The sequence below is a fragment of the Stenella coeruleoalba genome (genome assembly GCF_951394435.1).
Source record: "Stenella coeruleoalba genome assembly, chromosome: 4".
NCBI classification, from domain to species: Eukaryota; Metazoa; Chordata; class Mammalia; order Artiodactyla; family Delphinidae; genus Stenella; species Stenella coeruleoalba.
In genome coordinates this window covers 113,293,357-113,305,952 of record NC_137149.1, presented here as the reverse complement: position 1 = coordinate 113,305,952, position 12,596 = coordinate 113,293,357, and the positions used below count along the sequence as shown (strand labels likewise).

General features: G+C 36.1%; 1 protein-coding gene across 2 annotated transcripts in view; it reads right to left on the bottom strand.

The window, feature by feature from the left end:
- Positions 1 to 12,596, bottom strand: part of ARHGAP24 (Rho GTPase activating protein 24) — a 207,448-nt gene that overhangs the window by 62,808 nt on the left and 132,044 nt on the right. For both annotated transcript variants that reach the window (XM_079921051.1, XM_079921052.1), the window contains exon 2: positions 6,717 to 6,839. In XM_079921051.1, the coding sequence (XP_079777177.1) occupies positions 6,717 to 6,822 (106 nt within the window). In that variant the 5' untranslated portion in view covers positions 6,823 to 6,839. The remainder of the gene's footprint in view (positions 1 to 6,716; positions 6,840 to 12,596) is intronic.

The window sequence follows — 12,596 nt, the reverse complement described above, 5'->3', positions numbered from 1 at the left end:
GTTTCTGCAGACATTCCAAAATGTCACAGCAAAAAGAACCACAGCAAGCAAGCGGCACCTCCCATTCCAACAGCAGACTTTTCTTTCTTTTTTTTTTTTTTTTATTAAGAACTGTCTTCTCAGCTGGAACTGGGGGGACTGAGATTCTCTGGAAAGGTCAGCAAATAGCTGTGAGCAGGGGAAAGAGGAACAATGACCAAAAGGCCCCTGAGGGATATTTCAGTACTGTCCTTGCTGGCTCCTTTTATCTGAGCAAAAGGGGAGGCAGATAATGGCACCTTCTCCAGAAAGCATTTCGGTGCATGACAGATTCTTTTCAAAGAACTCCCCTGTTCCTTTTATAGCACCCCTCAGCCTTTGATGCTCTCTGCGGGCTTCTCCCTTCGGTCTTCAAACTCCCGGGGCTCCCGAGGGAATCGCCACGTCAGAACAGTCCAGTGCCCGTTCCGGGAGAGGCTCCTCCTCGGATCCGTGTAGGAAGCAGCTTTGCAGGGAGTTTCTCCCCCGCTAGTCCAGTTCCTGCTCCCCTTTTCTCAAAGAGAGCTGGGCGGGAGCTGGCAGGGCTGCAGCTGCCTCGTCACCACGCTGTGGCTGCGGCTGCCTTCAGTGCCCGCCGGTCACATGCAGCAGGTGCAGTCACAACAGTGTGAGGGGAGCAGGGAGAGTGCCCCGCGGCCGCCTGAACCCCTTGTTTCTTCCTTTGCCTTTGCAGTGACTCCCCTGCTGGCTCTGGTCTTGTACATACCTTTACAGCTGGCTGCCTCAGTCCCTCCAGAAACCAAACAGCCCCAAACCAGCCCCGAGGGGGTCAACTTTTTGCCCCTTCCTTTCTGCATTTATTCTCTTCCTATACAAGATTTTTTTTTTCAGATACTTTGCAACTGAATCTATTTGTGAGTGCTGATGTAAATGTGCATATTGTTAAAACATACGTGTGTGAAATAGAAAACTGTTTAAATTTAGCAGCAAAGATTCTGCAGGTATAACCACAAAACAAGTTAACTCATATGTGTGTGTGTTTATACGTTTTTATACATATGTATTTGTCTGGCTATGGTTTTCGAACCAATCCTGCTTTCATCTTCTCCCCTGATCGTGCATGCACCCGCTGCACCCCAGCCCCTATGTCTACCAACACCCTTGGTCCCAGTCACTGAACAATTTACTCACTGGGTTAATCATTCATCCACCTGGCTGTTCCATGAGCACATTTGGAATGCTAGTGCTTTAACCCCAACTGACCCCTAAGGCCTCTGGGTACCTTCCTAGCTATTTAGCAGGAGCATTAAAAAAAGCTGTGAAGAGTATTAAAAAGATACTCCCTTTAGAAACATCATTACTCTGACTAGCATGCCCAGATAGGTAAAATTTTGTCACTGAGGGAATCATTATTATATCTGCCCCATGGTTCGACCATTGTTTTTGATTTCTGTGTCACAGCAGGCTGCTAGGAAAATAAGGAACTGTGAAGTATAACTCAGTCCCACCAAGACAGTGGCAGCGCTGGACAAGAGGCACCTTGGCCCACTGAAAACATCACTTCTCTGAGCATTGGTATGGAGGGAACACATGTGATCGCAGGACTTTGGAGTTGGAATGAACCTTAGTTAAAAGAGTTTTGTCCAATGTTATTTCACAAGTGAGGAACCTAAAGGTGAGGGGGTAATATCACTTACCACAGATCACACAGTGGTCTGTGTCAGAGGCAAGACCACACAGCTTCTTAATTAACCACTGCTTGCCCATGTGCTAATTACTCATCATGAGGATTATTCACATTCAGTATTTTTACTGCCTTGGTAAGTCTCTGACTCAACTCTTTTCATAAGGAGACAGAAATATACAGGAAGGACCTGATTTTGTTAGCAGCTAAAGTTAGGCTATGCCCTCAGATCTAATGAACAATTAATGAATTTTCACCCTCCCCAGATCCTGGGCTGGGTACTTCCATATACATTGCCTCAAAAACAATCCAACAGAAGCCCAGTGAAAAAGACAAGAATAACCCAAACAAACAAAAACAGAACCCTAAACGTTTCCAAAGTTAAATACATGTTTTGACATCCCAACTTCTGGATTGGACTTTTAAGCAGAAACCATGTGCTTCTCAGCATCATTAATAGGGAAGCATCTGTTTACAGGGGGGTTAATCAGATAAATGAAAGTTGAGGTATCTAGATTCAATACTGAACTAAGTTATCAGGCTTGGTTGTTAAGAGAGGGTGTCTACATTTTGCATTTCCCTGGTTCCCCTCCTTCATCTGAGTATTTGTAGTAACTTTGGTTTTTTTCATAAAAAGAAATATCAAAGTCCTATATTTTATGATTTCACTTAACAGTTTTTAATTTCTAAATATTGAAAAACTAAGCAAATTCCTCAGGTGTCACCTATGTTTTAATCAAATGTCTAATATTGAAATGGTAAAGAGGGAATATCTTACATGTATAAGCAACCTGAATAAGCTTCAGTGCCTCATGAAAAACTTTAACTATTTAGAAACACAGGTTGTAGAACTGCAATATAGACAATGAAATGCCCTCTCTACAATAAACACATTTAAAATGTATCTGGAGGTGGTATACAGAGCTTGACAAATCAGGATGAAAAGTCACCTTCCAAATGTCTTTACAGATGCCATTTAATCAACAACCACAACAATCTTTGAGCAGTGGGAAGGAGGTTGGAAGCCAATAGGTTTTTATTTAGGATTAACTGTCTTGGATTCTATGACTAAGATAGGAAGGGGAAATGTATTCTCTAATGAAAAGCAATTATGACAATTCAGGAGTTTTTTAGCAGCTTTACTGAGATATAATTCACATATCATAGAATTCTCCTGTTTAAAGTGTACAATTCAATAGTTTTTAATATACTCAGATATATGCAATGATCATCACAGTTAATTTTAGAACATTTTATCACCTAAAAAAAGATCTCATATGTTTTGGCTACCAACCCACTGCAAACTCCTTATTTTCCCATCCCAGTCCTAAGCAATCACAAATCTACTTTCTGTCTCTGGATTTCTCTGTTCTGTACTTTCTTATAAATAGAACTATATATATATATATATATATATATATATATATATATATATATATATATATATAGTCTTTTCTGACTGGCTTCTTCCATCTAGCACAATGTTTTCAACGTTCATTCACGTTGTAGCATGCATCAATACCTCATTCTTTTTATGGCTGAACAATCCATTGTATGACTATACCACTTTCTGTGTATCTATTTGTCCATTGATGGACATTTGGGTGTTTCTACTTACTGGCATTTAGGAATAATGCTGCTATAAATATTGATGTGCAAGTTTCTGTGTGGACATACATTTTTCATTTCTCTTGGGTATATACCTAAAAGTGCAAATGTTGGGTCATATGGTAGCTGTATGTTTAATCATCTGAGGAACTGTCAGACTGTTTTCTAAAACAGCTACATTTTAAATTCCCATTACCAATATGGGGGGGGGTTCAATTTCTCCACATCCTTGCCAATACTTGTTATTATGGAACTGTTTGATTCTAGCAATTCTAGTGTGTATGAAAGAAATGGTATCTCACTGTGCTTTTGATTTGTATTTCCCTGATGGCTAATAATGCTGAGCATCTTTTCATGTGCTTATTGGCCATTTGTATATTTTCCTTACAGAAATGTTTATTCAGATTCTTTGCCCATTTTTAAATTGATTCTAATTGGGTCAAAATTTTGATTTGTCTTTATTTTTGAGTTGTTAGTTCTTTACATATTATGGGTAGAAGTCCAAAATCAGACATATGATCTGGACATACTTTCCTCCCATTCAATGGGTTGTCTTTTCACTTTCTTGATGGTATTAATTCAGATATTTTTGAAGAACTCAACTATATTCATCCTACTTGTCAACTTTTAAACACTTTTGTTTTTCATATACTGAAGAATATACTATCAATAAGGCACGGACTTGTAATTGTGGGTTTTTCACTACCATAGTAGAAGTAATAGATCAGCTATTGTACAATAAAGCAGGAAGAAGCTCATAGTGAAAACACACGAGTTTTCTTCCTACTTATGTTACTCACAGTATGACACTTGGCAAGTCATTCATTCTCTCTGGGTCTTAATGACCTAATCTACAAAATGTGAGGCTGAACTAACTGAGTGGTTTTAAAATATTCTTGGGGAGGGGGAAGGGGAAGCTGGGACAAAGTGAAAGAATGGCATGGACATATATACACTACCAAATGTAAAATCAATAGCTAGTGGGAAGCAGCCGCATAGCACAGGGAGATCAGCTCAGTGCTTTGTGCCCACCTAGAGGGGTGGGATAGGGAGGGTGGGAGGGAGGGAGACGCAAGAGGGAGGAGATATGGGGATATATGTATATGTATAGCTGATTCACTTTGTTATACAGCAGAAACTAACACACCATTGTAAAGCAATGATACTCCAATAAAGATGTTAAAAAATAAATAAAAATAAAGTAAAATATTCTTAATTGGTGAAAAACTTATTTTTAATGAAATACTAAGTGGAACCCCAATACATAAATAAAATGTTTCTCAGTCATATAAATTTATTGTTTACAACTCAAATTTGTAACATTTCTTTAAAATTCAATCAGTAAGTATAGAGGGGCTATATTAATACAAACATTTGAAACATGAGATTATGGGTGACGTTTGCAATTTTCTATCAGGGTCAGCATTCGGTTTGGTTGTGTATTCTCTAACAACTTTAGGAAATTCTGATATCAGATGAATTACAAAAGATTTCTTGCAAATTGAATGAGTACTTTAAGAGCTTGCCTTACCATCTCATTAACACTCTTCAATTAAAGCAAAGAGGGCAGGAGAAGATTTATTCTTCAGGGTATTGTTTCTGTTGTAAGTGCTCTATGCTAAAATATATCTCTTTAAAAGTAAATTTGAATCAGCATTTGCAAAATCCCTGAAGCACATTCTGCAGGATAAAGTATACAAACCAATCAGCTACTAGAGTATTCCTTCCAGGTTCATAAATTTGAAGGTTAACACATAGATACCACTAGGATCACCTGTGATACTCCTGTGCTGATAGGACCTCCTGTGGCCACTGATTTGGTGAAGTAAACTGGATCTCATTAATTTTTCTTGAGAAAAGGACAGATGGAAGAGGAGGAATGGGAGAAAATAATCCTTGATAGAAATAATCCTTCAACAAAAGTACCACTTTCAGCAGATATTAAGAATCTTCCTGAACTCAGGAGCCTCAGAAACCTGATAATGGAGGGGAAACAGGAAATTTGAAAAGACATATCCTTAGGCTTCCCCAAAAATCCTTGACCCTGAGGGTAGCAGAAGACCTCTCGCAGCTGAGTATGTATCTCTCATGAATAGTCATGATGAAGACCCCTCTGCTAAGGCACTGGGATGGGATCTCAGCCCACCGGCCTCTTCAAACATTTTGAAGTCACTTACTAACCATTTTAGTATATGAATAGGGCGACCATACAAGTTGTCACCCAAACTAGAACACCGTGAGAGTGAGAGGTAGCACTGTCAATAATTAGCCTGGGACAACAGTAGTAAACTACACCGTTACCAGGCAAACTGGGATGAATGGTCACCCCGGTTAGGAACCTCCCCCTCCCCCAAGAGGAGATCCTGCTAAAGGACAGGCAGTTTGCAGACATGTACCACTACTCTTGTAAAATATCAACATGTCTTCCATGAATCTTTACTATTTTAAGTTTAACTTAACTTTTCAACTTTTTAAACTAAGCTTTTGAAGTTATTCTAAAATGTAAAGAGGTCAGTCAGCTTAAGAAACATCGGATATGTTAAGGGAAAAAAAATTCACTTCTGAATTCAGGGGGCTGACAATATGCAAAAGAGAATATAAAATAAATATAAAAGTTCTAATTGCTTTAATAGATATGAATTTGATTTATATCATTTATTTTAACTACATCAACATAAAATAAGTAGGCTTTACATTCTTGGAAATACATGTTGGTTATAGATGAATATTTTGGGGTCCTTATCTATTTAGTTCCATTTATTGGATTTTTCTTTAAATATGTTTTCTGTTTATATCACTCTATATTACTTGATAGAAAAGATCACATCTTTTATCCTTCCTTCTTCCTTTTAGCTCTATTCATAGCACCATGTAGCTTATTCTTCACATGATATATTCTCTACACTGTATTAGCTAACAATTTTAAAAGAAACTTATTATCAAATCCACAAATACTTTCCTGATTGCAAAGTTGCAAAGCTTTTTTTTTTTTTTGTCACTCTGATTACCAGCATATTTTCATCCAATGCTTTGCCACTCCTCTTTGATACCACTGAGCATCTGGGGGCTGAAATCTCTTCCAAAACTAATAGTCAAAATGTTTTTTTTCCCTGTATCTACAGGTTATTCACTAATCTACATTTATGATATGAGGCTCATAACTATGTATTATTAGTAAAATGGAACATCCAAGATAAAAGAAAAATATTATCCCTTTTTATAATTCAAAATATTCGTGGAAGAAGGTTGGTTATTAATGATATTTGATCTAAACGGAACTTCTAGGAGTTACTTAGATATGTGACTACAAATAAATTAGTAGTTTACTATTTATTTTAACATTCATCCATTTGAAAGTAGGTGCTGATAGTGACATGGGCTGGGGGAAAGGATGAACAGTTTTGGCCTACCTTTCTGTTTTTCCATGATTTTAAAATATACTCACCTCCTCCAAATGGTCCCCATATGACTCGGCGGATGGACTTGACCCAGTCTTCCATATCATTCTGGGTGCTCGCCATAAGGAGGTAGCTCTCATGATTTGCTGTCATCCGATCTCGATCACCTCCTGTAAGAAGACAGGAACATTAACACATGAGTATGTGCTCAGCCGAAGATTCCCCATCAGCAGCCTCCTAGTGAATCCCTGAAACATAAACTGTACCTAATGCAGCTAGCACTAGGTTCTACCCAATGAATCAGAAATATTTACCATGGTTTCATCATGGGAAAAAAAAAAATCTGCTTAGAAGGGAAAGGCTGTTATGTTTCCAAGAGAAAGCCAGCAAACAAATGTCATTCCCCAAACAAAGCCTAGCTTTTTGTCCTAGCAACAACCCATAGGCCTGTATTAACTCATAATCCAATCTATTCACACCGTACTGCTGAATAGGGAAAAATAGCAAAAGCAAAATGAAAGATGGAGAAATGGTCCGCAGAGCCTGAGTTTTCATTCCAAGCAAGCGCAGAACAGTCTGAGTCTGCTCAGCGCACACAGTGAGGCCACCGGGCGCATCATGGTTGAGTACGAGTCCCAGGAAAGGGAAAAGAGCCACATGTGAGAATCTGCCCTAGAAGTCCTCCTCTGTGCTCTGTCCTGGAAGGGGAGCCTCTTACCCCAAATCATACCTTCAGGGGGACACACAGAAGAAGACACAAGCCTGGCCAGTCTCAACGGCCAAATTAACACCCCAGATGGCCCTGCCACCTAAGGGTTAGCTTTAGGAAACCCCAGCAGTACCTCCTTGCTTGCTGGTTTCTCTTACCAGCCCCGCTCCCCACCCCCTCACTGGTCGAAAACAACTCATACACTTTAAAACCTTTATAATCTCTAAAATCAACTTTGAAATGCTGGAGATCTATAAAGCATTTTTATGCTTAAAGGAGCATTTCTGAAAACAAGTATCAGTGACTGCACTGCTTCATTCTCTTTGAAAAAACTAGTGTGGTTCACAGAAGGAATAATTAAGAAAATGGACCATTAAGTATTATTTAACTGAATTCTGATAATATTTCAGCATTATACTGACTGCTAAGGTGCTCAAATAATCTATGAACGATTTAATTTTCACTAAGTGCTGTAAACTTGCAGCCTTGGGTTGGACTAATTCATACCGAAGTGTTTTGTTTGTTTAAGACATTGTCGTTGTTTGTTTTTAAGTGGATCAGAACAGATGCCAACTGTTCTAATTCACAGCCCTTCAGTTCTGAGAGCCAGGTACCGCATGTTGCAACTGAAGGGGCTCAAAAACAATCTCCTTTGTGAGGAGCGTGCAGCCTCCAACAGGCCCCGCACTTCCTATTCTTTCACATCCAATCTCATTCACAAAGCTCTGAAAACTCTAGGCATTTGAGTTTGTGATCTCTGAATTTTATACAAATGTCCTAGGTTGAGAAATACAACTCTTCTAGAATTGATGCAAATTAACAGAACAGGTGCAAGGTCAGAGAAGTGAAATAACTTTAAGCCAACCAGCTGAATAGCCAGCATTGGTGTTTTACATTTCAATACAACTGAATTTGGGGGTGGCATGGGTGAGGGATGCCATCAAATCAGTTCCCTAATGTTTACAGATCTCTTGAATAAACAAGATGAGCCTTCTCACTTTAAAGAGAACATATCACTATTTGGGAAACAATGACTTTCTTACACCTCTAGGTCTAGCCTAGGTCAATCATCACTTTAAGCAATTTATGTCTGAAAAAGCATAGGCTCAGGAAATCAGAGAAAACCCTTCTGAAATCGCAATTCTATATTATATTAGCTGTTTAACTTCTGGGAAAGCACATAACTTCTGGAAACTCAGTATCTTTAGTCATGCTTTAGAAATAATAATCCCTATCTAGTAAATTTTTGTGAGAATTAAATGAAATGAAGTTAATATACTAGCACTATGTTAGGCTAAAAGAGAAATTCTGTAAATATTAATTCAGTCTCATTTAACTGCCTCCCATATCTACAAATGCAAAAAGGACATATTATATTTAATTTGACCTCAGAGACATACAATTAGTGTAGTATGCTAGTGAGTGCTTGGGAACAATTAGTCAATAATACACATATACAGGAGTTTTTATAGAAGGCTGTCTTTCTTTGATATATAACAATGCACATTAAAGTTGTATACTGTGCATGTAGGAAAATTTGCCACACATTAACATGCATATGCATGGCTGTATGACATATAAGTCGCAGAAATAAACAAATGACAAAAGAAAAAGATGCTTTGCTTGGCGTGGCACAGTACTAAAATTTATTCTGTTTTCTGATCCACCTGTAAAAAATTACCATTTTGAGATCAGAATATTTTAATTATTGTCTTTGCCTGGAGGATGCTTAGCAATTCAGACAGTTATACCCTGCTGTGTCACTCCCAGCCCCAGCAGAAACAGTCCTAGTAACGAGAGTGAGTGACAGCCACTGGAGTGTGTTTCTGCCTGAAAGCAGGGAAAAAAGAGAATTATAAGCACAACTGGCCATTATCCCCTGACTTTTCATTTGATTCCCTATCTCTGCCAATGATGCTGTGTGTCTGACCCCTGAATCTCACTTCGACTGCCAATCACAGATATGAAATTCTCATCTGTGAATTTCATCCATGGATATAGATCTTGATTCCTCAGTGAATTAGCAAAAGACAGGGAGAAGATTTAGAAAAACTTTTTTCTATGAGTCTCAGTGGAAATAATACACTCATTGCTAAGAATGTGATTAAAACAATTGGAGACATTTATATAGATATGAACTAAATTCTCCGTACTAAGGTTACATGATTTCTAACTGGAGAAGCCATTTGTTCTAATTCATAATCCTTCAGTTCTGAGAGTCTGGTATTGAGCCTTGCAATTGAAGGGGCTCCAAAACAATTTATTAAATGTATAATTTGATAAATGAATAAACTCAATATTGACTTTCAGCCACATGGATCAAGTTTCACTCTGTTTGTTAATCCTTTACGGGGCTTAATGTTCGATTTACCTATTTGTGAATCTAAAATTCTTTCCAAAGGTGAAATTTTAAAAAGCAACCTTAAGATGTAATTATCACTGGAGTGAAAGTATCATAGTCATCTTCAATCCATATATATGTGTATATAAGTATGTATATATTATTACCAGTATACATTTTCCACTCTTAATTTCTGCTTGAACATAAATATCTATGCAGTGTTATTTTTATTTTTTAATACTACTCTAGATGATGGTGGATTTGCACACATTTTAAAAGACACAGTGTATCAGTAAATTGTATACACCTTCTAGATGTTAGCTCGGGTTGGTAGCAATGCTTTGGTGCTAGGGTTAACACTTCAAGCGTCTGTGATTTTAAGTTAACCAAGTAGGTCACATCATTCAATCTTATTTGTTTATATGTAATTGAAAGTATGTGTACATTTCATTGGAATCTTCTATATATTTGCATTTGATATGAATTTTTGCCTTCCCAGAAATAAATTCTCTGAAATAAAATACCTGGCATAATTAACTTTTGCAAAAATTAAAAAGTAGATTAAGAAAAGCCTAGTGAATTTAATAGATTAAGAAAAAGCTTAATGTAAAATTTAAGAATAGGTTAAAGAAATCTACATTAAAGTAGATGCACAGTTAATTCAAAAAAGAAATACAAATATTTAGCATATGAAAATTTCAACTCCTCTTATAATTACAAAATAATAATTAAAAGATAATCATATTTTTGATGAAAAGCTTTGCAAAGATTTTTAAATATTTAGGAAAAATATTGGCAATGGTATGCTAAGATATACATGCTCATTGCTTATAGGAGTATGGATAATATTCCTTATGATGCAATCACTACAATAGTATTTTGAAGAATATTAATATGAGCTTTTATTATACACAAGGAAATATACAAATTTTATATATATGGTATCTCTATTTTCATACAGGTAAAAAGTCAGATAAATAAGATATTAGGTTGAAAAACACAATAATTTTAACAATGATTACTGTGCATGCTAGGATTGGAAATTATTTTGCTCTCCTTTGGTACTTTTCTGTATTTTCCAGATGTTCAACCAAGTGTTGTTTTATAATGCATGCATTATTCCAGATGTTCTAACATGTGTTAGTTTATCAGCAAAAAAAAAAATTATTGAAAAGAACAAATGATAAGAACTGTATGGTCATGAAAGCACTAATCAATAAAAAGCCAAGGTGCGCTGGAAGACAATTATTGCTAACTCCACTCAGTGTTGCTTAAAATTGTTTGGTTTTGAATTCTCACTAATTTACCTACAACCTCTTCTCCCTCTTTCCCCAAATACATCTCTGAGTACATTCCCAAGGGAAGATTTGGGACAGGAGACCAGCGTTGCTCAAAGTACAGACTACGTCACATAACTAGGACTTTCTCAGTGAAATAGACTGCTATTTTTCTTAACGAATATATTTTTAAAAATATTTTACTGAATTTCTTGTGTGGAAATTTCTAAAAATAGTTACCTAAGTATATTTTTTTCTTTGGAAAAAAATAATTGTAAATTGTCAAAATTATGAACTAAAAAGCAAAACAATTAATCAGAAGTGAAGTATTATATGTGTATCATATAAAGATGTGTAGCATATTTTAAAGCTATACAGTGAATTACTTGTTTGTGCTTAAACTTTAAAACAAGTTGCTCAAGGAAAACTGTGGTCACCAAAATTTACGTTCAGTTTCCAAGCAAAATTCATGGTACAGACCTGAGGATATTTCAGTGAACACCTCTGATACTGTTAATAATTTCAAGGGCAAAACATTTCCTTATTTCCGATTACAAATCAGGTCAAAACTAACCCTAGTGTACTACCCATTTAATTAGAGCTTACAGAAAAATATTTAAATGTTCTAAGTAGGGTTATCAATTTTTACTCATACCATTGCAAGGTCTTAATTTTTTAAGCATTATTTCCTTCAAAACAGTTTGAGTCTTCAATAATAGTAGAGCTCTAATGATAAATTGCAAGATATAAAGTAAATTCTGAAGCATATCTGTGGAAAATTACTGAGATAGAAAAACATTTTTTCCCTTTTATGGAGAACGATACTTGGAAAACAACCAGTGTTATGTGAAGTACAAGCAAAAAAAATTGTAAGTTTCTAATGGATGCTATCACCTCTTAGTAAACAACAACAATAATAAAACAGCATATAATTTACAAAATAAAGCCAGAGAACAAATTGGCCTCACATTCAACATCATATTTTTTTCATACTGTCTCATGCATTATAGAGATATTGTTCTCTGAAAATTAAGGGTTTGGGGATGCTCTGCTAATCAAATTTTTTCCAAGTATTTCTTCCTCAAAGGTTAATTTAAAAAAGATCAGAATGGCAAAATTTCAATGCATTTTGTCAACAGAAAATTTGCATTAATCTTTAATGAGATTTTGAAAATTTTAAAACCCTTAAACCAGAAAATGAGAATTAATTAAGGCCAGTGGCTGTAATCATCATTCTGTTTGTAGTTTGCCGTAGTACACAACAAACACATTACTAAACGTTGTCTTACGTTATAATAAAATTAACGTTACATTTTAATTTCAAAAATACTTTATAATACTGTTTTACATACTTCCTATATGCCTTTCTAGGTTATAATCTCTTTTTAAGAAGGAATCATCCAGCAACATATAGCTACATTATGTTTAAGCTAAAAGTAACTATAAATGTACATTTGTCAACTGATTATAGATTGATTGATATTTATTAATTATGGTAGATTTCTTTTTCCTTTTTTAAAATTAATTAATTAATTAATTAATTAATTTTTGGCTGCATTGGGTCTTTGTTGCTGTGCGTGGGCTTTCTCTAGTTGCAGTG